Consider the following 26,465-nt stretch of genomic DNA (forward strand, 5'->3'; position numbering starts at 1 on the left):
ATAAAGTGGTACTTAAACAAATAAAGCGGAACTTAAACAATTTAAACTATAAAAGGAATTTAGTAAATTACCCTTTTAATTTAGTCCATCCATATTCTCCTGATCTTTTAAAATGCGAATGTATACATTTAACATGACAAAATATATCAGTAAGCAGGATGTTATCATAGAGTATCACTTTCATGCATGCATTCATTTATTCAACATTAATTGAACATCTCCAGTTTGCCCAGACACTGAATTAGACAAACTTATGTTTAATTTATGGCTCCAGTACTTATTATCTCTGCAACTTTGGGCAAGTTGCTTAAGTTCTCTGAGTTGATTTCTACATTGGTAGTCAGAATAATAAATAACATGCACCTTTAAGAGTAATTGTGAGGATTTAATAAGGTAATTGCTTATTAGTATATTTATCAAAATCTGAATGCTGTTATATAATTTCTGTTGAGCTTTTTAATATATATTTCCAAACTCTGTGTTTGGCACATAGTCCATAGTTCAGAAGTATTTGTTGAACGAATAAATGAAACCTTTTTATGTATTAATGAATCACTTGTTAGTGATTTCAGTGTATTAATGAATATCACTTGTTAGCTTTTATTAACCTTTCCATTTACTTTTAAAAATTATTTTTAAAATTAACATATAGTAAAATTGACCTTTTTTTTTTTTTTTTGATGAACAATTCACTGAACTTTTAACACATATATAGATTTTTTTAAACTACTACAGTCAGGATATACAACAGTTCTATAACCTCCCCAAAACTCCTCTTGTTTGTTATAGTCTCTGGCAATCACTGATATGTTCTTAGTCACTATTGTTTTGTCCTTTCAAGAATGCCATAGAGATGGAATCGTGTAATAACCTTTGAGACTGGCTTCTTTCACTCAACTCAATGCTTTTGAGACCCTTTGAAGTAATTCTGTATCAGTAATTTTTTCCTTTTTATCACTGAGTAGTAGTCTATTGTAAGGATATACCACAGTTTGTTTACTCAATCACTTGTTAAAGGATAGGATTATTTCTAGGTTTGGGCCTTTAAGTATAGAGCTAATATAAATAGGCGTACAGATTTTTGTGTGAAAATATGTTTTTCAGTTCACTTTGGTGAATATCTGGGGTGAGAATGCTAAGTTATATGGTAGGTGTACATTTAACTTTATAAGAAATGGCCAAACTGATTGCCAGAGTGACTGTACTATTTTGCATTCACAACAACAATGTATGACAACCACACCAGTACTTAGTGTCAGTATTTTTTAATTTAGACATTCTAATAGGTGTTTTGTAGTCTCTCATCCTAGTTTTAATTTGAATTTTTAACATCTTTCGTGTGTTTATTTGCTGTCATATGGTGAAGTGTCTTCAGATCTTTTTAATTGGATTGTTTTCCACTGTTGAGTTTTGAGAATTCGTTGTATGTTCCAAATACAAATATTTTCTTCCAGACAGTAGCCTATCTTGTATTCTTAGCATTTCCTTTTCCAGAATAAATTTTTAAATTTGATGAAATTCAGTTTGTCAAGTTTACTTTATGGATCTTGATTTTTATGCCACCTCTAGGAATCCTTGCACCAGGTCACAGAACTTTCTCCTGTTTTTAAAAAAATAAACTTAAATTCTTGGTTTAGATTAGATTTACAAAAAGGTTGCAAAGATAGTACAGACTGTTTCAGTATACCCTTCACCCAGTTTTCCTTACTGTTAACAGCTTACATTATCATGGAACATGTGTCAAAGCTGAGAAACCAACATCGATACATTATTATTAGCTAAATGTTAAGTAGTTTTTCCACTAATGTTTTGTTTTTTTTCTGTTCCAGGATCTAAATCAGGATACCACATTGCATTTAGTCATCAGGTCTCTAATTTTTTAGTTTTTGGTTTATGAAAGTTTCTCGGTCTTTCCTTATTTTTCATCATCTGATAATTTTGAGGTATTTTGTGTGATCTCCTTCAATTTGGGAGTGTGTCTTTTTCTTATGATTATACTTGGGTTACGGGCTTTTGGAAAGAATATCAAAAAGGCGAAGTGCCTTTTTCAGCATATATGAGAAGGTCATGTTATCAATGTGACTTAATCACTAGAGATGTTGACTTTGATCACACGATCAATTCTGTGTTTTATTCTAAAAGTTTTACATTTCATATTTAGATCTGTTATCTATTTCAAGTTAATTTTTGTGTAAGGTATGAGGTTTAGTTCTTTTCTGCATTATGAGTGTTCAGTTGTTCCAGCACCATTTGTTGAAAGAGTTTCCTTTCTCCATTGACTTTTTCATCTTTGTCAAAAATCATTTGGCCATATTTGTGCGGGTTTATGTCTGGACGCTCTTGGTTTCTGTAGTTTTATAATAAGTCTTTAAAGTAGGTACTGTGATTTCTCCAGCTTTGTTCCTTTCAATGTTTTGGCTATTCTAGCTCCTTTGCTTTTCCATTTACATTTTGGAATTGGTTTGTCTATACTTACAAAAAGTCTTGGTGTAAGTTTGATTGGAATTACTTTAAATCTCTAGATTGGTTTGGAGAGAATTGATATCTTTACTATTCTGCGTCTTCCATTTTATGAACATTGTTGGTCTCTCCAAATTTTTAGCTTTTCTTTCGTTTCTTTCATTAGTGTCTTAAAGTTTTCAGCATACAGAGACTGTATATGTTTTGTTAGATTTATACCGAATTATTTTCTTTTTTTTTAAAAGGAGCTATTATAATGGTATTTTTTTTTATTTTATTTCCAGCTATATGTTGCTAGTATGTCAGAATATGACTGATTTTTGTTCATTGACCTTATATTCTACGACGTTACTACATTTAGTTATTAGTTCTAGCAGGAGTTTTGTAGTGTCTTTAGGGTTTTTCATGTAAACAATCATGTCTGTGAATAGAGTTAGTTTGATTTCTTCCTTAACAATCTGTGTGTCTTTTTTTTCCCTTTACCTTTTAAACTGGCTAGAGATTCCAGTAAAATACTGAATAGGAATAGTGAGAATGGAAGTCTTTGCATTGTTCTGATCTCATTTAGTCTTTTACCATTATGATGTTAGCTATAGGTTTTTCATAGCTGCTCTTTATCAGGTTGAGAAAATTTTTTTCTGTTCCTAGTTTCCTGAGAGTTTTCATCATGAATGGATGTTGAATTTTGTCAAATGCTTTTTCTGCTTAAATGGATATGATCTTTTGTTTCTTCTTTACATTTTTAATACGGTTATTACATCGATTGAATTTTGGATATCTAATTAGCTCTGCTTTCCCAAGATAAACTCTATTGTTGTGTAATTTGTATTTCTGCTTAAATACATATTAATGGATTTGATGTGCTAATATTTTTGTTGAGGTCTGTGTGTTTGTGAGGAACATTTATAGTTTTTTTATACTTTTTTTTGGTATTAGAAAATTGCTGGCCTTGTGATGTGAGTTGGGAAGTATTTTGTTCTATTTTAATTTTTGGAAGATATTGTGTAAAATTGAAGTTACCTTTAAATGTTTAGTAGAATTTGCCATCGAAACCATCTGGCCCTGAAGTTTTTAACTCTGTTCAGGTGGTGATCCCTTCTAGGGTCCAGGCTTTAAGCAAAAGTCTCAGGTCCAGTTCCTTGTCTCATGTACACCCATATCCCTTAGGAACCATTCAAAATGTTACAACTTCTGTACTGATTTGGATTGATGGAAAGTCCACGCATAGACAATGCTTCAATAAATCTGGAAGATACAGAAGAAAGTTTAGGTTACTTTGTAAAGAGATTGGTGACATCATTGAAAACATATACAACTTACTACTCCTAGTGCCTCATAAGCAAGGGCATGGTTGTGGATGATAATATCTGCGTGATAATATGCTTTGGAAGCATAGTTTCCAGAACTCACCTTATTTATATTTATTAGGGGCTGTGATATTCTTGGACATAACCTAGTCTGGATACATGCCACAGACTACCTCAATCTCAGAGTTATATAATTCACATTATTAGTGCTAGGCTAAACCACATGGTATTCTCAGACATTAACAGACTTTTCCTATGTCATTCTTAGGCTCTGTAGTCTATTAAAGCATGGTTAGTTTTGCAGACATGTCTGTGAGTCATACTAATAGCTTTTAGTGGCTAAACTGCTTATCCTGTAACATCTCAATCCCTAGTTCCTAGCTGTTAGGGCCAATATTCAGAGTTGATAATTTTCTGGGTTTCTTAAGAGTCATCTTGCATGCTTGCTATTGCCTTTCAGTTCCCTCTTTGTTTCTGTCCTCCAGTAATCTCCTTTTCATTCCTTCAATTACCAGGTATTTTGGTGTGTTTGGGGAAGGGCGGGGGAGTCTGTGTCATGTCAGTCAGCCCTATTGCTTTCATTTTTTTCATTTGATCTTTCTTAAAGATTAGAAGGTCAACACTCAAACTTTTGAGAATTTGAAAATTAGGCGTATTAAAAGTATATGTGTTTTCTTTTTTTAAGACAAACATTGTTTTGAAAACATTTACTGTGAGCCAGATACTGGGATAACATGGGTAAAATATGATCCCTGTTTCAGTAAGCTTTGGGATTAGTAGGGGGACAGATAAAGCAACAAATGGCAACACTATTGATAGATGCTCTCATAGAGTACAGCATGGAGCTTGATGCATACTCAAGGAGGTACCCCCTTTTCAGACAGATTAAGTCAGAAAAGTGTTTCCAGAAGAAGCATTACCTTACCTGAATCCTGAAAGATAAGCGAGAATAAGCCAGGTGAAGTTAGTTAAAAAGATATTCAAGGAAGAAGAAGATTTATTAGAAGGGATGGTGCTTAAATTTTGAAACCTGCAAATAGTTTGGTAAGCCTGGAGTATAGTAGCAGAAGATTGAGAATGGCAGAAGACGAGAAAGGATCGGGTATATTTTGGGCCTAATGTGGACGAAACATCTTAAGAAGATTTTATAATGTTCTCATCCTTCTGTTTTTTATAGAATTTTAAAATTATAATTATTAAAAATTAAAATTCTTAAAATTTGTAAGATTATTTGCCATGCTTCTTAGTAACTGAAGCATGAAGTTTTCACCTATAAATACTTCCTTTTTAAAAATTAAACTAAACTTAATGCTAAAGCAGTGACATTGGAGATTTGAAACTATTATGCAAAATATTCATTTATACCATTTATATGCCATTAGTATAAGTTGACCCTGTCAGAATGAGTTAAAATGCTTATATGATTAACTTACATTTTCAAATCAAACTTTAGAAAATAGAATTTTGACGTATATGTTAAATGCTTAATTTTGATAGTTCAAGTTTATTAATCTACATCTATTTTGATATCTTATAATTTCAGTTTCTTTATCAGACACCTGTCAAATTAACTCTTGAGCCTGTTTAACTGTTTTAAGAGTATTTTATAAAACGTCTTTAAAAGATATGTGGACGTGATCAATTTTTATGGTCTTGGCAAGATAATTGATCTTAATGATGTGATTTGTTCAATGCTTCTCTCCACCTTTTTATATATCCTTTAAATATCTTCTAATGGCTGATTCCTAAAACCATCATTAGGGATATATCCCCTTCATAAATTGTTATTCCTTAAAATAAATAGCCCTGGAAATGACACAAATTAGCATTAGAAGACATTTATGCCCAAATGTAAATTCATGAGATCTTTACTGAGCAGAGGTTTTAATAAGGCAGGAAATTGAACCTCTGTACCTCATAAAGATGTCCACACCCTAAAACCTGTGAATACAGATAATGTGGCAAGAAGGAATCAAGGAAAAAGATGGAATTAGGGTCACTAATCAGTAGACTTTAAGATTTATCCTACATTATCTGGGTGTATCCAGTGTTCTTAAAAGTGGAAGAAAGAGGCAGAAGAGACTCAGCGTCAGAGTGATGTGATGTGAGAAGAACTTAGCCTGCTGTTGCTGGATTGAAAAGTGGAAGAAGATGGCCACGAGCCAAGGAACAAAGGAAGCCTCTAGAAACAGGGAAAGGCAAAGAATGGATTCTCTCTTGGAGCCTCCAGAATAAATACAGCCTTGCCGATAACATTTTTTAGCCTGGCGATACTTGTGTCAGACTTCTGATCTACAGAACTGTAAGATAATACACTTGGATTGTTTTAAGCCACTAAGTTTGTGATGTTTTGTTAGAGCAGCAATATGAAAATAATACAGAAAACGAGACCATAAATGTTATATGCTTGGGGAGGTTCTACTGAGATTGGAAAATTACACTGAAAGTACAGCTAGAATTAACTGAAGCAAATTTTGTCTCTATGATTTTGCTTTTGTGGAACAGAAGGAAGATTAGAAAAAAAGGGTCAGAACTTAAGAAATCTGTGGGTCAGTGTCAGATGTTTCAAAGCTTACATGTAATGGAAGTCCCAGGTAAAGAGAAAGGGGCAGGAAAAAAAAAATTAAGGAAATAATGGCTGAAAACTTCCCAGATTTGATGAAAAACTTAGGGACCCAGAAATCTCAATGAACCCCAAACAGGATAAACACAAAGAGAACCACACCTAGACACATTATGGTCAACTTGCTGAAACCCAAAAACAAAGAGAATCTTGAAAGCAGCAACAGAAAAATGACACATCCTGTACAGGGGGACAATACTGTTTGCTGACTTCTCAAAAACACTGGAGGCTAGAGGGCAGTGCAGTGACATATTCAGAGTGCTGAAAGGAAAAACTCAACCAAGAATTGTATATCTAGCAAAACTATCTTTCCAAAAGTAAAGGTCGAATAACAACATTGTCATATAAACAAAGACTGAGGGTATTCATTATAGGCATATCTACCTTACAGGCAGAATTAAAAGAAACAGATGGTAACTTGGTTCCAGAGGAAGGAATGAAGATCATTGGAAATACTCTAGTGAATATAAAAGATATATCCTCTTAATTAAAATATTTCTTAAACAATTATAGCACTGTATTGTTGGGTTTATATATGTAACATGTAATATATATGACAATATTGCACAAAGGAAGAGGGGTGGAAATTAGAATTATACTCTATAAAATTTGTTAAATTTTACGAGTTAACCTGAATAGACTTTAAATGAAAGATACAGATTGGAATATCCAAGGATAGCTGGGGGGATAAAAATTTAAAAAAGCAATTGTTTATTGAACATCTCTATTTTATCAGGTTTTTTGTAGATGCTGGGTATTTAAATATGTCCAGTAAATGTCTTTTTTATTGTTTATTGCCATAGTTTTTGGCAATCCAATATTTTATGCACATCTTCTTTATATTATTTGAAGAGGCTCTGAACATATTTTTTTCTAAAGTAATACATGCAAAACTTGTAAAATGATAACATTTAAAGTAGATGGTGTGGTTTTATGATTTTCCTATACAGGATTAATGACAGTGATATCAAATATCTGTCACTAATTGGTTAGTTGTTGTTGCTTTATTGGAGCAAGAAAGAAAAATGCATCTTAAAATAGACAAAAATGAATGATTGGTCTGTGTTTCTCAGTCAGAGGATATGATGCTAAGACACATTTATATTTAAATTTAGTATTTAGTATACTAAATTGTTTTATCTGTTAGAAAAAATAATTATATTATTAAAAATTGCCATAGTGGGGTTCTTATTTGTGTAGATATGTTTAAGCTTCTAGTAAATGACTAGAGTAGAACTTGTAGGAAATATAAAGATTTATTAATGAAACTCATTATTTTACATTATTTTACATTACATTCCTCCACTTTTTCCACTCTCTCTTCCCCATCCCTTCCATTTTCACACACACAAACACACAGAGGGAGCTAAAATGTCTCATACTTCTTAATTTTGGCCAAGCAAGCAAGAAATATGGGAAAAATAGAATATGTCCATTGATATTTTTTATGAATATGTGCGTTATATGTGGATATATTTTTGTGGTTTTGATTTGGAATTTTTTTTATAAATGAGATTTCACTATACATATTGTTCTGGTATTTTTTTTTTTTTTCCAGCATTTCATGACAGCTTTTATGTCAGTAAATTCAGATATACCTTATTTTTTTTTTTATTGATAAGTATTCCATAGTTTGGGGGGGTGTACATTATTATTTATCTTTCTCTATTGAAGGATATTTATGTCATGTCTAATTTATCACACACTATTAAAATGAACATCATCATAAATTTTTTTGTGCATTTGTATGAATGTTTTTGTAGCATAGATATAAAGAGATATTATTAGTTCAAAGTTTGCAAATTTTAAATATTGATATATTTTGCTTTTTGCCATCTAAAAATGTTTTGAAAGTTTATACCACCACCTGTGGTATATCCCAAACTCTTGCCAACACTGGCTTTTATCAATATTTTATATTTTTTGCTAGTTTAATAGGTTCACAGTGATATCTTGTTTTAATTTTTATTTTCTTAATCACTAGTGAGGTCGAACTTCTTTTAATAGTATTATTAGCTCTTTATATTTCTTATTCTTTAAAATATATATTAGTTTTACTCCTTTTTTTTTTACTCTGGTAAAACATACATAACAAAATTGACTATTTTAATCATTTTTAAATGTACAATTCAGTGGCTTTAAGTACATTCATATTTTTGTGCAACCATCGCCACTCTCCATCTCCGGAACTTTTTCATCATCTCATATTGAAACTCTGTATGCATTGAACAATAATTCCCCATTCCTTACTCCCCCAAGCCCTAGTAACCACCATTTTACTTTCTTTCTCTGTGAGCTTCCCTGCTCTGTGTAACTCGTAAAAGTGGAATCATACAATATTTATCTTTTTGTGATTGGCTTATTTCACTTAGCATGGTATCTTCAAGGTCCGTCTGTATTGTAGCATGTATCAAATTTTTTTTTTTAAGACTGAAGAGTAATTTATTATGTGTATATGTAGCATATTTTGTTTATCCATCTATTAATAGATATTTGGGTTGTTTCTACCTTTTGACTTTTGCGGATAATGCTGCTGTGAACGTGGGCGTTAAGCTATTTCTTTGAGTCCCTTCTTTTAATTGTTTAGGTATATAGGTCCTTCTATGCTTAAAAATTTTTAAGAACCACTGTACTGTTTTCCATAGCAGTTGTGCTGTGTTATATTCTCACCAGTTGTGCTCAAGGGTTCTGATTTCGCCATATCCTTTCTAGCAGTTGTTTTCTGTTTTGTTTTGTTTTGTTTTGCTTTTCATAATAGCCATCCTAATAAGTGTGAAGTGGTATCTCACTGTGGTTTTTGATTTACATTTCTCTAATAATTAGTGATATTGACCACATTTTTTTCTTGTCTTATTTGCTATTTGTATATCATCATTGGAGTGATGTCTGTTCAGGTTTTTGTCTACTTTTTATCTGGTTGCTTGTTTTTTGTTGTTGATTTTTGCTCATTTTTTAAGCTCCCAGTTAATGTTTATTCACTTGAGAGCATGGTCTCAGTCCTCAGGTAGGTCTAGTATGGAAAATAAATCAATGACTTATATTGGTTCTTTAAAGATAATCATAGGAAAAGTACATTAGAGTTCATATTTAACAGGCTGATGAGGTGGTATTCAAAAGGGATCCATCAGGATTTTGATATTCAGTAATGGCAATAGAGTGGGGGGCATTTCAGGTGGAGAAAAAAAAGGATAGAATTTTTTTTTCTAAATCTTTTTTTTTTTTTTGGTGAGGCAACCTTTGGTTGACCTCACAGATTGCAAGGACCTTGTCAGTTTACAATCCTTTATTTTTTATTTATTTTTTTATTTTTTATGCCTACAGCACCTGGTTTTCCTAGGTGGTCTCCCATCCAAGTACTAACCAGGCTTGACCTTGCTTAGCTTCCAAGATCAGACGAGATTGGACTTGTTCAGGGTAGCATGGCTGTAGACTCAAGGATAGAATTTTATTGTAGATAAACAGAAATTAGTTTAGCTTGTTTTTAATGGGAGTATACACTGGCACAGTCTGTGTGTGTTTGGAGAGAGAGGAGTTATTTTGGCAACAGCTATCAATGGTAAAGATACAGATGTTCTTTTATTCAGCACCTTCTAGAAATTTATCCCATATTTGTAGAAATAGATAATCACACTATTGTTGCAGCAGCATAGAATTGGAAGCAAAGTACTTATTTTGCTATTTGTATATCATCATTAGAGTACAAAAATCAGTAAGGGGGTTAGCTTTAAAAAAAGTACAGAAAAAAATATAGTATAATCTTAGTTGAAGATATTGTTGGTACACGAACAGATAGAATATTTCTGGAAGAATAACCAAGAAACTGTTGACAGTGGTTTCACTGTGGTGTGGGGAATGGCATGGAAAATGTTTTCTTGTTTTCTTTCTTCCAAGGATGTTAAAAAAAATAACCAACTATTTTTAAAGATGTTTAGAGCTTAAAATTAAAAGCTCTGGGTTCCTTCCAGTATTTGATGCACATGTACTTAACTAGTTTTGATTTTAGGGGGTAGGAGGGTGAAAGTGAGGCGAGAAGATGAAATAAGTTTTTGTCATTTAGACAATAAACAGATTATGGGTTGGACTTTTAAAGAAACTTTTATTTACTGCCCTTTGGAGGATTTCTTGAGGATAATATTCACAAAAATAAGCATTCACAACTCTTTACATATCCAGAGTTAAAATAAATTAGGCAAATGAGTAATGCCTTTCATAAATTATTTTCTGTATTTAAAGAAATTATTAAAAACACATTGAGGAGTGAATAGCACAGGATTTTTCAATAGGCAAGATCACCAGCCTAACCTTACATGTTTATAAAGTTTGGCTGCCAATTTGTTGTTTTTAAAGGACTTGACAACTAAATGAGAAGTTTTCGTTATTGTAAGATATCATAGCAAGAGTAAACCATTTTCTGATAATTTTGTGACTTCTAGTTAATATGTTATTAAGTAAAACGAATAAAAGAGTTCCTTAATTACGATACTTAAGTAAACTGTGTTCTCACTTTGAGATGGCACAAGTACATCATGGCTGGTAATTATTTTCCTGCTATGTAAGGAATCTTATCAAACTTTCTCTTTCCACATTAGTGGACTGTTATCAGTTAATTAAAGCAAGACTTCAGTGTTGGCTTTCACCTTTTGTCTTTACAACTAAACTTTTAAAGCAAAACTGTTATTTAATGTTCTTTGTGATTTCAGCAAATTGCTTCTAATTGGTAAAGAATAGAGGGGAAATAATAGTTCAATGATGGAAGTATTTCACTTAAATGAAGGAAATTCAAGTTGTAGGTTTAATTGCCCTTAAAAAAAAAAGAAAGAAACACCTGTATTTTAAACCTGACTTGTTAAATTTCCTTCAGGGAAATTTTTTCATGTTATTTTTCAAATATTTTTTTATATTCTGAAGTTTTCCCTTGTTTAATTGTAGTGATTCTTTTTTTAAAGGTACGGATTGCGAGAATTCGTGGTGATCGCCCCTGCTGCAAACAGTGATGCGGTTCTCAGTGAATCTAAGTGCAATCTTCTTCTGAGTTCTGTGTCTATTGCTTTGGGAAACACTGGCTGGTAGGGGGACATTTTGAAAAACTTAGACTATGAATTAAAAACTTTTAAATTATGTTTTATGAAGGAAAATGGTTACCAAATGTTACGTTTTTTTTTTTAATTATAATTATGATTAGTACTTGTACGTTTTTATATTGGAATATGGTATATAAAGACAAACTCAAAAAAATCTTTAGGGAGAAAGGTTTGTGAAGGGAAACTTACTGAAATACTCAATGAATATTTGAAATGGAGAGTAAATTATACTTTTTTGTGCTTTTCTTACATTTGTTTAGTTTATTTAAATTTTGTTACAAAATCTAATTTTAAAACTTGAGGACAGCATTGCCTTGTTAGATCTCAGCTGGGAACATGCTCATCAGATGGCTCAAATTTTTTGATGCTCTGCACATGTTTGCAAATGACTGAAAGTACTGCACTATTGATTTTGGGGTTACAAATAAATTTTGGTGAGTAGGCTAATTTGAACATATGGAAATTTATGAATAATGAGGGTCAACTGTATCTTCAAATGATAAAGTAAAAAATATTTCACCATAAGTGTTGGTTTAATTTGTATTATGTAATACCTGTGAATCAAGTCTTATCATGACTTTGGAAAGGCTACTATGATATGATTGCTTTTACTGAAGAAAATTTTTATTCTTTTTTTCTTGATTCAGCCATTTTAAAACAATATCCTGACCACAAAGTGCCACTAGGTGATAGTTTCTTCAGTTTACTAGTATAAGGAGAAAAGGGATTAAATATGTCTTTGTTATCAGTCTATGGAGTATTTCTTGTTTAGTGCTTTTAAATATTTGAGATTAGTGTAATATAACTGGAAAATTTCGAGATTTAGGAGATTTTCAGTGTTTAATACACTTATAGTCTATTCCTGTTCCTATAGCCAAGTGCCACTCTTCGTGCAAATTCATCACAAATGGCGAAGAATGTATGTGGGAGAATGTCAGGGTCCTGGTGTCCGAACTGATTTTGAAATGGTTCATCTTCGAAAAGTGCCAAATCAGTACACTCATTTATCAGGTCTGCTGGATATCTTCAAATCAAAGATTGTGAGTTGGCATCGATATTGTCAGTGTTATCTGAGATGAAGTAGCAATTTGGTAATTTGAGTATATAGAAATATTTCTCTATAATATCAATAATGTAATTACTTAGACACAGATATAATTGACTATATAAATTACTGTCATTTAAACAGTCTTCAGTTAGGTTTTTAGTGAACTAATGTTAATTAAACTGATTTTGTTTGTTCAGTTCGTTAACATTTATCTACTGTTATCTCTTTCTCCTGTAATAGTAATACAGCAGGTCTTCAAATAATGTCTTTTTGTTCAATATTGTTTCATTGTTTCCTTATAATGTTGAGGGAAAAAAAAATCAATTCCAGGTTGGGACCACTGTGTGTAGAGTTTGCACCTTCTACCCATGTCTGTGGGTTTTCTCTGAGGCCTCCAGTTTCCTCCCACATCCCAAAGATGTGCACGTGAGGTGAATTGGCGTGTATACATTGTCCCAGTGTGAGTGAATGTGGGTGTGTATGGGTGTGCCCTGGGATACAAGGGTGTCTTTGCCTGGGGTTGGTTCCCACTTTTTGCCCTGAGCTGCCAGAATAGGCTCTGGCTACCTGTGACCATAAAATGGAAAAAGCAGGTTGGAAAATAATTGTCTTGTTTTTATTAATTTTTCTTACATGTATGCATAGCTCACATTTATTTCAGTTTTTAATATTTTTGGGTCTTTATTTAGAAGTTTGGTGATGTTTTGGTGACCCAAAATATGTTGTAGGAACTTTACTCTTGTTGATATCAAGTAGCCCATGGTAAAATTGGTTTTGTTATATGTCGTTTTGTTTAAAGTTGCAGTTTTCAAGAACCTATCTATGATGTTAAGTGAGGACTTACTGTATTGCCAACCTCCTCAGATAAGTGGGCTTTAAATAGCTCCTTGTTTGGGACTTTGAGCCTTTTTTTTTTTCTTTTTCATGTGTGCGTGTGGTGGGATGTGATGTTACTTATAGTAGTGAAGGATTTAATGTATATCCAGTCATAGAGTACTGATTAAACTTATCCATCAGAGGACTATTACGTACTTACAGTTGTAGGTATTAATTAACATGAAAAGAGATTCATGATGTATTGTTAATCAGGAAATAACTAGTTACGAAATATACATAACATCCCAAAAATGGGATGTACATACAAAACATCCCATTTTTGTTAAAAAATATACATTTGCTTGGGTGCATATGAGTTTGGAAGAATGTATACCAAAATGTTAATATTGATTAGCTGATAAGATTGTTTTTTGTCTTTTATTATTGTTGTTATTATTTTGTATGTTCTCTCTTTTCCCTCCCAAAGAGCATATATTACTCATAAAAAAATAAGTTAAATTATCTGTGGGAAATAAAGAAGTAGCTTGTTTTTAAAGGACCTGCCCAAGTGTAAAAATAAGTGAACTTCTTGAGGTCTGAACTCTTTGAGTTCTGAATTGCCTTTCTTTTTTTCCAAATCTTCATTTGATTTGATATTTTTAAATAGGTCTGTCTTACAGTCTATGACAGCAGCAAGGCTAAATGGGATGTGCCCAATATATCCATTGTGTTCTGTAAAACCACTGTCACAGAGATATGGAGGACTTGCCTGTGCTACTCTGGGGAAAAAATGTGGGGTTTAAGTTGAAGAGCTATTAGAAAAGAGAGCAAAATCAGATAAGCAAGTGGTGGAGCAGATCCTCTTCTTAGAGAAATATTCCCCTTAGTGCTTAAGTTGACATCCATTTTACTGAAGTGCTCAAACATGATTAACAAACTGATATCAGGTATCTCCTGATATGATACATTGAATAGGATATATCATCATATCTGTTACATATCTGCCAGAAATGTAACTATATAAATATATATATGTGTACACACACACACACTCTCTCTCTTTTTCTCTCAAAAGTTTTCTTGGCTTTGAAATATCTTAAGTACTGCTGCTTGCTTTTTTGACTGCCTTTTAAAAAATTATTAGTAGTAGTAGTTTCAGATGTACAATGGTTAGGTATTTATATAATTTATGAAGCACAATGGTTAGGTATTTTTACAATTTATGAAGTGATTACTGTAGTACCCATCTGACACTACACACAGCCTTTCAGTATTACTGACTATATTTCCTATGCTGTACTCCACATCCCCATGACTGTTTTGTAACTACTCATTTATACTTCGTTATCCCTTCATCTTTTTCACCCTACCCGCCAACCGTCCTCCTCTGGCAGTCACCAGTTTGTTCTCTGTACCTGTGAGTCTGTTTTTGTTTTGTTTGTTCCTTTCTTTGTTCCTTTGATTCTGTATATAAGTACTGCTTGTTTCTATGTGTGGTGTTTTGAGAAATTTTTGAAAAATGCAAATATGTGTTAATTTCTACCTCATTAGTTTTCCTTTGCTCTCACCAGAAGTCTTCAATTATATTTAATTTCTTTAGATCCAATTTCTGGTCAGATGCAGGTAATAACTGTATTCCTTCCTAAAAAAACATTATTGAACGTTATTTCATAGATCTTTTATGTTACTCCCCTGTGTTGCTCAACTTCTCTTTACTGAAGTAGGGACTACTTTGATCTGTGGTATCTGACTTAGATTATGCTAGTTGTACTTGAAAAAATGTGTTCCTAATCAGTTTGTCACATCATCTGTCAGAACTTTCACAAAACTCACGCATCTAGATATAAAATAGCTCTCAATTGATTGAATAAGAGTGGAACTTAAAATAATTAAGACCTGATTTGAGTACTTCAGAGGTTTTATACAGTTAAAACTACCCAATATGTAACTCTCCTGTTCTATCTTTATAAAGCCATCTTTATAAAAATTACTCTACTTGAAGTTTCCGGGGCACTCACTCTTCACTGGCAGTTTATTTTGTTTTTGCATAGATCCAATTATGAGAAAAGACCTCCTTTGTAGGGGGAGCAGTTCTGCCCTTGAGAGTCACTTACATTTTGAGTTTAAATCCTTTTCTTTTATAATCCTCCAAACATTTGAAAACTCACACCCTAGTCTTTTTCTGTTTAGACATTCTTTGTTTTTTCAGTTCTTTAGTTTCATGATTTTATATTCTGATTGTTGATTTGAATATTTGTCTCTTTTAGAACTACATTTCTTCATGTTTTGGAGAAATTTTATTTGCAGGACTATTTTCAATGAGATTTTGTTTGTAGGCTCATTTTGAATGTTTAACATTTAAAATTTTCTCTCCCATCATTTCTAGTGGTTTTGTAGTTTTGTGGTTGCTCTCTACTGGCAGAATATTTTAGAACCTCATCTTAAAATTGTGTTTGGAACCTCGTGTTCTTTGGTGATATTTGGGATAATAGTATATCTAGTCTTGGAATTATTGGCTTGCTCTCTCTGGTCATGAGGCTAGGTTTTATTTTTTTCCTCATCACACAATAACTCTCCCCAGTCTAATAACTTCCAAGAAAGCCACTGTACCAAGCAGGAGTGCCCTGCCCCAGTGTCTGTCTTAAACAGAGAGAGAGTCTTGAAATACCCTCACTCTGGGTGGAGTACTTTTGGGTCCATTTAGTGCAGTCCGCAGTCCTAGTCTGTCAACTGCCTTCTTCTATACCTGAAACTGAGCAGGCATGTGTCTTGAACCAGATTTACCTTTTCTAGGGACCATAAAGGTATTTATGTCATGTTTGATCCTAGCTGTTTCTTTTTCTTTTTTTTTCTCTTTTCTGTATTTCTCTACATTGCTGTGCAACTGAAGCAGAGGTTATGTGTCAAAGCAACCTTGTTATGGTTTCTACTATGTGCCTTATTATGGGTGAATGTTCATTTGATATCTAGACCTGGCTAAAAAGTCAATTATTCCTGACTAGCCAGAATCTTACCTTGCTTCTCTAGGATACAACAGCCCAAAACTGAATTATCTTTCTTTGGCAGCCGCCTTATATGGTGAATTTAGATTGAGTCTGTGTTCAGTTAAAGTTACTAGTGACATTTATAGATGCTGCTGCCGAGCCAAATGTCTCTTATTCTTCCTGACCTGCAGTATATGCAACACTTGGAAACTGGCTAGATGTGCAGAACAGTATTGAATCAACATTTTCACAAGCTCCCTAGATAATTCCTATGCACATTTAAGTTCTATTTCACATTAATGTAGATTAACCATTATTAAGGTAAGCTGAGAGCATAGAATGTTTGGATGATTCAGTTTTTATGATTTTTAATGAATATAAAAATAAATCTAAATTTTCTTTTAACTGATTTGATTCATTAATAGAAACTATTTTGCATGAGTGACCATTTGTCTTAGTCTAAAATTTTGGTTCAGTATTCAAGACTGGCTTTAATTTGAATTTGTTTTTATTTAAAAGACAGCATTTTCTCAAACCTAGTCTTACACTTCATAATTGTTTTATCTTATTTAAAAGCGAATCATATTTTTTTCACATTCAACATGGCTGAAGAGATTAGTAAGAAATTATATTTGTGTAATTAAAATCATATAAGCTATTTTGAAAGAGTATTTTGCTTAATAGAATTTAATATCTTATTTTCAGTTAGTAGCTTAAACAGCTTTATTCTAATGTAATTTGCTCTCTGGCATTGTTTTTAAAGACACTTTTTTTTTAAAGCTACACAATGTAGTCTTTGCATTTTTTCCTAGGGATGTCCTTTAACTCCATTGCCTCCAGTTAGTATTGCTATTCGATTTACCTATGTACTTCAGGATTGGCAGCAGTACTTTTGGCCTCAGCAACCGCCAGGTGAGATAATTTAAAACTATATTTAAAACAATAAATAGAAAAAATATATATTCAGAAAGTAAAATTAACTGTTTCAGGTGTGTTAAATTTGAAATATTTATAACTCATCGTAAATGTAATATTGCTGACTTCATTGCCTTTATCATTTTTTTTCTTTTTAAAAAGCTCTGTAGGTTGTTCTAGAGATGGTATTACTCTGTATTTGACAATCTGTCTTTGAAAGCTAATATTATTTATAAAGCATCTGATCTCTGCTGCGGAACATCATGTGCTGCAAATTAGTATGTAGCGAATGATTGAAATGGCTATTTTGGAATATAGAGAAGCCACCCTCATAAGCTGAGGATGGACATGCAGAGAACCTTTTAGAGTTTGAAGAAGAATACTAAATAAGGAAAGCAGAAAAGAAAAAAATGTGTATATATACATATATTTATCACGGAAAGAGCTATAGAATATTTAACTTGCATTTGATAAAAATGTAATTAAAATCAGTTTATTTGCTTAGCCATTGATATAATAATTCATTCAACAATCATTAATTATTAGCCTATAATAGGCCAGACTGTGCCAGGGACACAAATGTAAACAAACTGTCACGTCAGTTATAGAAAAGCTCAGCCAAATGGACATGTAGCCTAATTAAAGTTTTAGTTCCTGGGCGTTTCTCTTAACACATTAAGTGTACTTATATTTAAGTACATCTAATAAGATATTTAATACAAACTTATAAATAATTACAAGGATTTTCCTAGCCTGAAAAAATCTTCAGTCTACCTCCCTCAAAAAGAAATAAATAAGAATAAAATAATATTCTTTACTGTTTATTTTTATTCCAATCAGTTGATTATTTATGGGATTGAAAATAATCGGTAGTCTTGGGATGATATTAAAATTAATATAATACATGCTTAGCTTTTGGTGGTTATATATTCTACTACCGTTCTATTTTATGTACCACTGGATAATATGAAGCTAATGTGTAGTAAAAACTGCAAATAAACTACAGTACAGGGACGTAAAAGCTAAGCTGACATTTATATTAGAAGAAAGACTCAAATATTTATTTTGGTAATTTTAGTTCCCAGACAGCAATCCCCACTAGACAATTTGTAGTTGGCTTCTAGTTAAAAGTTTAAATTCCTACCCTCTTTTTCCTTTTTTCAAAGGCTGCTCTATTATTAGTCAATTTTAAAGATTACCCAAGATTGTACAGTCTGTCGATGATCTAAGAAGAAGCCCAAGAGCCATAATCTTAGCATTATAATTCTGATTGCCAGTAAGGCCTTTGTTAATGTTTTATTGCCAAATTTTTTTTAATGAAGACAAAAAATATTGACTTAGCAAATCAAAGGCCATTTAAATCTTTAATATTTTAATAAAGGGAGAGGAGGAATTGAACATGTAATATGGGCCAGACACTGTGCTTTGTATTTTCTTATTATTTCATGTAATTCTCATTTAACTATGAGAAAAGTATTATTATCTTGATAGGGAACATAAATATCTTAAAGAACATAAATAACTGGACCAAGGCCATGTGGTCACCAAGTGATAAAATTCACATTCAGATCTGGTCAGACTCTAAATCCCGTGATCCTTTCATTTCACAGTGTTACTTCTCAACTTTTAATTCAGTTAAACCTTTTGTATAGTTATAGTCTAGTAATAATTTTTTATTTACAAAATGTACTTCTTATAAATTTTGAAGCTCTTAAAAATTGACATCTTGTAATAAAGCTAGTTGTTGTGATATTTATTATTGTAAGCATTCTTTAGTTGGAAAAATGGAATGAATTGACTTGAGAAAATTTACTGGATCAAGTAATTGAGCCATATATATTTACTACTTTTAATAATTTAGGGTGTAGATAATTGTCAAACATGATTTTAGCAAGTCTGGGGAGTGTTCATAACTCAACAATAGACTTTAATTTTAGGAATTTCCAGTGTAGTATTAATAATTAAAAACAACCATCTGTATTATTTCAAAGAGAAATAAATTCTTTTTGATGTCTTTTAGTAGTGTTTATTATTTTTCAACCCTCTAAATTCTCCTCTAATCTCAGATAGTGTTCATAATGGAAAGGAAATTCTATGGTGGACGGTAAAGATTTCTGTGTACTATCAACTGAAATATAATTTTATTAATAATGACATTTTCTATTCAGAAGTTGACAGCAAAACTGACAAATGTAGGTTGGTCATTAAATTTTTTAATATTTAGGTAATCTTTTATATGATGTTAATCACATTTTTAGAAAATGCAAAAGAATTTTACAGAAAAATTATCCTCTTCAGTAATATTTAAGGAATATTTTAAGAAAGTTAAAGTTGGAATGTATGGCTTGAATGAAACACTGGATAAATAAGAATTGTGTCCTTTCACTATAATTTTCTTGGAGGATGTCTTTAAAACCTGACTTCTTGCTCTCCAACTTGCTATTTGTGTTCTTGATGTAGCCACTTTTAAATCTATACTCTCCCAGAGGGCCAACCTAACTAATTCTTATTGCCCTGTTTTTTGCTAAATAATGAAAAAATAATTTTTTTGTTTAGATATAGATGCCCTTGTAGGAGGAGAAGTTGGAGGCCTGGAGTTTGGCAAGTTACCATTTGGTGCCTGTGAAGATCCTATTAGGTGAGAATTTCAACTCTATCATTTGAATTATGGGACTTGTAGAATTATATTGATATTGATTTTACTGTGCTTTATAATACTGTAGCTTCCTGAAATGAATCTAATACTGGAAACAGACCTATAACTAACAATATGGCAATCTTTTTTTTCTTCTGTAACTTAGGAAATAAAAGAGGCTTTAAAATAATACAAAAAACATATATAATGTCATTTATTGATTATTCTTTATAGAAGTGATTTTTGGTCTACTTTTTCAGAAACATTTCAAATGTTGAAAACACAGAAAATGTTATATATGACAAACTTTCATGTATTCATCACCCAGAATTAACATGTGTTTACATTTTTCCTAACTACTTTTTTTAAATGTACAAATTAAGACTTAAGTAAGAGATATAGAAGTGACCTCTTAGGTTATCCACTTGCTTTTCTAGAAGAGCTGCTGAACTTTAGGAAAAAGTTGTTTCACAAGAAAATGTAGGGCTTGGAAAATTTGATCACCAATAGCAAAATATTTGGAAATATAAACAGTGCTGACTTAAAAAACTATCTTATTTGTTGAGTTAAATTATTTGGTTAATTAAAAAATGTATACAGATACATACATACATTCTTAATACTCTCACATAGAGGTAGAAATAATAGTACTTTTAATTTAAAATTACTTAAGAGAAGATAAAGTGAGCATCTTTTGTATTTGATATTTATTTATTACATGTGACAGGCAGTATGCTAAATGAGGAAGATAACAGAAGTAAATAAATCAGATAGTTTCTGCCTTCTTGGCATTTATAGTCTACTTGAAGGTAATGGGCTCGAAATAATCATCTAAATAATCATATAAGTTGTGGGATAATTTGAAGGAAAAGTACAGGATATAATGACAATAAAATGAGGAACTAGTTTAGATTGAGATGCTATCAGGGAAGTGTTCTCAAAAGAAGTAATATTTAACCAGAGTCTCAATTAGGGGAGGACTTACCCAGGTAAAGAGAGATCCACCATTCCAGGTGGAAGGAAGAGCCTGTGCAAAGGGCCTTGATGCAGAAGTTTGGCTAGTTTATTGAAGGAAATAGAAGGCAGCAAACGTGGCTAGATTATAGTGAGCAAGGAGGAAATGGTATAGGGTAACTTACGGATAGATTTATGGCCCTCCACCTGATTTATTCATTTGAATTTTGCTTAGAGAAAATTTTAGGGGGAGAGAATAAAATTGACCTAGAGTAGAAATTTGAAGGAATTGGTCTTTAAATATTTCTTCCTAATTCTAAATATGATTTGTCAACAGAAATAAGTGATTGAAGAAGAATGCAAAAATAAATTGGGGTTAGATGGTGCATATGGTAGACCATTTAAATCATTTGGCAATTAGCAAATGTGGGCACAATGCTTTTGAAAAGGAATTTTTGGCAGTGGAAGACAAAATGAAGAGGGTTTTTTTATTGTCTTCTCTCCTTGTCAAAGAAATTGTTCTATAATTAGATGGAGAGGAGAGGACATTGTTGTGAAAGCTTAGAAAGTGAATCTGAGATTAATGCCTAAAATTGTTTAGGAACTTATCGTTTTAAACCTCTAATCATCTTTGTCCTCTAATAACATTATGATAATTTTTTTACTTTAAAAATTAGTCGTATTATAAAAATTAATAATTCATGCTTAGAGAAAATTTAGAAATCATGTAAAAAGCAAAAATATATTTATTAGTCATACTTTTTAGTTGTAAACTGTAGTAGTCCATTAGGACTAATTCACACAAAAAATCAATTTATTAGAAAGGTATTTGGTGACTCAAAGGTTTAATAGGGACTATTGTAAGACCTTACTTGGAAAATATTCTTGAGCCAAGGGTGGCTAATTGTCTAGTTCATTACCGAGGTTATACTGCATTTTTCTGGAGTGCTGGTACTGCTATCACAGTGAATTATAAACTGAATTTGTGGGTTCAAAGTCTCAGACTGGAGTTGCCAATTAATTGAGTACCACCAAAGATCAGAGAAATAAAGTAATGGGCTCTTTTGGCTTCGATACTCTCCAAACATAAGAAGCGGATTTAGAATCTAGACCGGAAAAAAAATATACTAAATTCATAATCCCATACTCATAGGTGATCACTGATTACAGCTTGATATATGTGCTACCAGACATTTTTTCCTATGCATGAATTTGGTGTATATATGTACCACGTCTATTGTATGCATGTGTAACAGGGTCTACAAGACCACCTTCAGTTTCAGTGATTTGTTAGGACTCATGGCACTCAGCAGTTGTGCTCATGGTTATGATTTATTACATCAAAAGGATATAATGCAACAGTCAGCAAAGGAAAAAGGCATATAGCGTGAGGTCCAGAGCAAACTAAGAACAATCTTCCTTTCCCAATAAAATCACAGAGGACACACTTAATTCTCCCAGCAATGAATTGTGATAACATGTGTGACTGACTGGCTGTCTGCCTGGGAAGCTCATTAGAGGTTTTGTGCTTGGGGTTTATTGGGCTGGTCACGGAGACATGCTCTGCTTAGGATGTATCAAAAGCAGATATTCAGCATAAACCATGTCATTTGTGCAGGTAGGTTAGGCACAGTGAGCCACTGTAATCAGGGAATGGTATGAACCCTTCTGGAATCCAAATTCCCAGATGCCAAGCAAAGGGCCAGCCTTGCAAGTATCCCTTCTAAATATTAGGCCTGCTATGTTAACTTTTTTTTTCTTTTTTGCACAGTATGTTGTCATCCTCTACATTTTTCGTGGTTTTCTTTATAATTTTGCATGAAAACTTTTTGAAACTTATTATTCATTTATATTAAGAGGTCAGCAAACTGTGACCTGTGGACCAGATCTGGCCAGTAGCCTGTTTTTACGTGGCCAATGAACTAAGAATGGGTTTTACATTGTTAAGCATTTTAAAAGAAAAAGATAAGACTATTACAGAGACTACATTGCTCACAAAAACCTAAAGTATACTCTCTGGTCTTTTTTAGAAAAAGTTTGTCAGCGTTTTTTCAAAATTGACATGTAATTCATGTACCATAAAATTCACCATTTAAAAGTGTACAGTTCAGTGGTTTCTAGTATTTATAGAGTTGTGTAACCGTTATCACTATCTAATTCCAGAAAACTTGCATCACCCCAAAAAGAAATGCCTCACCTCTTAGCTATCATTTCCTCCAAACTCCCCAGGCTCTCTAGCTCTGGGCAAATACTACTCTACTTTCTGTCTCTATGGACTTGCCTGTTTGGGATATTTCATATAAACTGCATTATACAATATGTTGCCTTTTGCTTCTGGCTTCTTTCACTTAGCATAACATTTTTGAGGTTTATCCATATTGTAGCATGAATCAATACTTCATTGCTTTTTATGGCTATATAATATGCCATTGTATGGATAATACCACATTTTATTTACCCATTTATCAGCTGATAGATATTTGGGTTATTTACACTTTGGGGCTATTATGTATAGCATGGTTTTTTAATGTATGCAAGACATTTAAATTCATATGGATGAGCTACCATTTGCTAAATTAGTTGTTTCCATTTTTATTGTGTTATAAATAACACCTTTTAAAAACATACTTGGTGTGTATATTTCTGGTTGTTAGGATACATTTCTAGAAGTAGAATGGCTGAGTCAGAGGGTATGTATGCATGTATGTATACGTATATATAGTTTTAAAGCTTTTGGATGTATTTTATGTTTTGTTTATTTTAGTGAACTCCATTTAGCAACTACATGGCCTCACCTGACTGAAGGTATCATTGTGGATAATGATGTTTATTCGTAAGTATGTTAAGAGCAGTACATTGAGATTTAAACATTTCAGTAGAATAAATTAACTAAGTGGTTGGCGATTTTCCTTTTTCTTTAGTTTCTGATAAGGTTGGTTGATTTTTCTGTTTTTAAAGATCACTTTTTAGACTGATTAATATGTATTATAAATGTGTTTTAAGGTGCTGACTTTGGGGATGTGATCCTTAGCTCAGGGATAATGAATAATCTGAATCTTACTTGGTTGTAGCAAAGATGTCTCTACGCAGTTTGGGACTAAGTACATTATTCTTTTGAACCTTTCTTACCTGGTTAGAAGTATTTCATGAAGTGCTTTGAAGAGATGATTGTCATCAGAATGTGGGAATAATATTTGCTCATTAAATGTCATAACTAACAAAACATCTATGTCATATACTCCTATGCAGTGGAAACAACTTGAAAATTACAGCAAGCATTATCTAGAAAGAATGTGGAAAAAGAGGAACATAATTTTAGTACCATCTCATGCTCGATGCAGGACAATGAGAAATAGGACACTTTTCTTTTCATAATTAAAATGTATTTGCTGATGGTAAAAGTAAAATGAGCTTTCTTAATCAGGTAATTTAGATGGGTATAGAGAAGAAAGTAAAGATTACCTACAATCCCATTACTTTAAAAATAGCCAGTTAGTATTTTGCTGTGTAGCCTTTTTTTTTTAATTGAGTTATAATTGACATATAACATCATTAGTTTCAGGTGTATAATAGATTAGATATTTATGTGGGGGCATATATTTTTAAAATTTAAATTTATATATTTGCTTTATTCATTTAATATTTTACATCTTTTGTGCCAGTAAATGTAGATCCACGTTGTTATTTTTTAAATGCTGCATAGTATTCCATTAAGTGGATGCATGCTAATCTATTTAATTGAAAAAATAGGACACTTTTCAGCTTGTGCAAACTTTTGTAGTTTTTTTATTAATATTGCTGTAAAAAAACATTATTTCAGGTGATTATGCATACTTGCTTATTTCTTGTTCCTTTTTTTCTTCTTAAAATGCAATTCTCTCATTAGATTATCAGTGTATATTACCCGTTTAATAATTTTTAGATGTGTTATTTTGAATGTTTTGTTTTTCCCTTTTTGTCCAAGAATTTTGATTTCTTAATATTTTAATATTTCTAAAAACTTATCCAAATGTCCCTATGCATCTAAATAAGTTTAAGGAAGCAAAATGGATTGCTTGTCCTTCTATATAACATTTTCATTGACTACATTTTAATAAAGTCTTGCAGATGATCATAATTAGGATGTTATGTTTATTTTGCATTTTAGTGATTTGGATCCTATTCAGGCTCCTCATTGGTCTGTTAGAGTTCGAAAAGCCAATAATCCTCAGTGTTTGCTAGGTAAGATATTATTTTCCTTTCCTGAAATACCACCAATCTGCCTGTTTTCCAGATCAGAAACAGCGAATGCATTCTTTATACTTTATTTCATCTCTCAAAAAAGTAATTTCTATTTATTTATTTATTTATTTATTTATTTATTTATTTATTTATTTTCTATCTATTTATTTATTTACTTAAAAAATAAATTTATTTTTTATGGTAACATTGGTTAATGAAATCCAATAAGTTTTAGCTGTAGTATTTTTTATTTTAATTGTTTTACATTTGTGACCTCCTCAGTTAATATCATTAAAAAAAAAAGTCTTTGCCAACAGCAGTGAATTCTTCTAGTTACTCTTGAATAGCACTAGCAGTAAAACAATTTCTCTCTTATCTTTTAGTTTTAATCATCTGCTCCTCATAATTCTCTGATCTGAGTTTTATTCTTAAAATGCTCTTATTTTACCTTTTTTTCTTCTGTGTCACAATCTGCATCTTCCATTCTCATTATTGGTGCCCCTTTTGCCTTTTGCTATCCTTCTGGGCCTGTGGTATATGATGGGAAGAACACTGATTTTTATAATCTGTTAGAGCCCTTCTGTAGTGTTTAATTGCATATGTAAACCTATTTTCTGTTAGAGGAAAAGAGATCTGTGTAATATTGTACACCTCGTAGGGTTATTTGAAGACTCAAGTGAAACAACATAAACAGAAATACTGTGCAAAATATCAGTTGCTATTCAGATAATGTTATTGTATCCTATATCTGGAATTATCTTTCACTCCTCATTATTATAGATATATCTCTTTAATGAAGTCTTCTGAACCCATCTCCTCAATGTGCCTTTCCATCTTTTTCTCTTCTATATTTGGTACACATGAAAATATTCTCTATTTCTGTGTTCCTTCACGCCACCTTCATTCCATTTAACCTAATATATTACCATTCATCTGATGGAGGGAGTTACTGAATATTTATTGATGACAGTAAGATGCATTTCTTTAAAGCTTTATTTTCTTGGGCCCTATCATTTGTTATATGCTATTCATCAGATGCTAATTGGCACTTGCGTTTGTGTTAACTATAATAGTGAATAAAAAGATGTATGACATAAAATTCCTGACATTGGTGGATTTGTCTTGGGGTGTTGGAAGAAAGTAGAGTGCTGATATCAAGAATTTTAGAGTTAGACCTGTTTCAAATCCTAGATCCACCAGTTTGAGCAAGTTGTGTAATTTCTTCAAGTCTCAATAAAATAGAGACAGTAATAGTATATACTTCATGGGATTATTGAGAGAATCAAATAAGATCGTGTGTGTGTGTATATGTGTATCACATTTAACACATTGTGTATCTTATAGTAAATGTTCAAAAAATATTTTCTCATTTAAATTTACTAAATTGTTTTCTAGTTCCTTACTATTCCTTATCCACAGAC

The 26,465-nt window shown here is 32.0% G+C and overlaps 2 protein-coding genes and 1 pseudogene across 2 annotated transcripts in view; 1 reads left to right on the top strand and 2 right to left on the bottom strand.

Moving 5' to 3' along the window:
- RAB3GAP1 (RAB3 GTPase activating protein catalytic subunit 1) overlaps window positions 1-26,465 on the top strand; it is an 89,065-nt gene that overhangs the window by 28,202 nt on the left and 34,398 nt on the right. Inside the window, exons 6-11 of the mRNA XM_039874559.1 lie at window positions 11,337-11,456; window positions 12,346-12,511; window positions 17,132-17,231; window positions 19,791-19,872; window positions 23,588-23,656; window positions 24,971-25,044. Of these exons, the coding sequence (XP_039730493.1) occupies window positions 11,337-11,456; window positions 12,346-12,511; window positions 17,132-17,231; window positions 19,791-19,872; window positions 23,588-23,656; window positions 24,971-25,044 (611 nt within the window). The remainder of the gene's footprint in view (window positions 1-11,336; window positions 11,457-12,345; window positions 12,512-17,131; window positions 17,232-19,790; window positions 19,873-23,587; window positions 23,657-24,970; window positions 25,045-26,465) is intronic.
- Window positions 3,682-26,465, bottom strand: part of ZRANB3 (zinc finger RANBP2-type containing 3) — a 279,275-nt gene continuing 256,491 nt past the window's right edge. The window contains exon 22 of the mRNA XM_039874536.1: window positions 3,682-3,705. Coding sequence (XP_039730470.1) covers window positions 3,697-3,705 — 9 coding nt within the window. The 3' untranslated portion in view covers window positions 3,682-3,696. The remainder of the gene's footprint in view (window positions 3,706-26,465) is intronic.
- Window positions 9,703-9,821, bottom strand: LOC120612116 (uncharacterized; annotated as a pseudogene).

Source organism: Pteropus medius, unplaced genomic scaffold (genome assembly GCF_902729225.1).
Source record: "Pteropus medius unplaced genomic scaffold, Ma_sr-lr_union100, whole genome shotgun sequence".
NCBI classification, from domain to species: Eukaryota; Metazoa; Chordata; class Mammalia; order Chiroptera; family Pteropodidae; genus Pteropus; species Pteropus medius.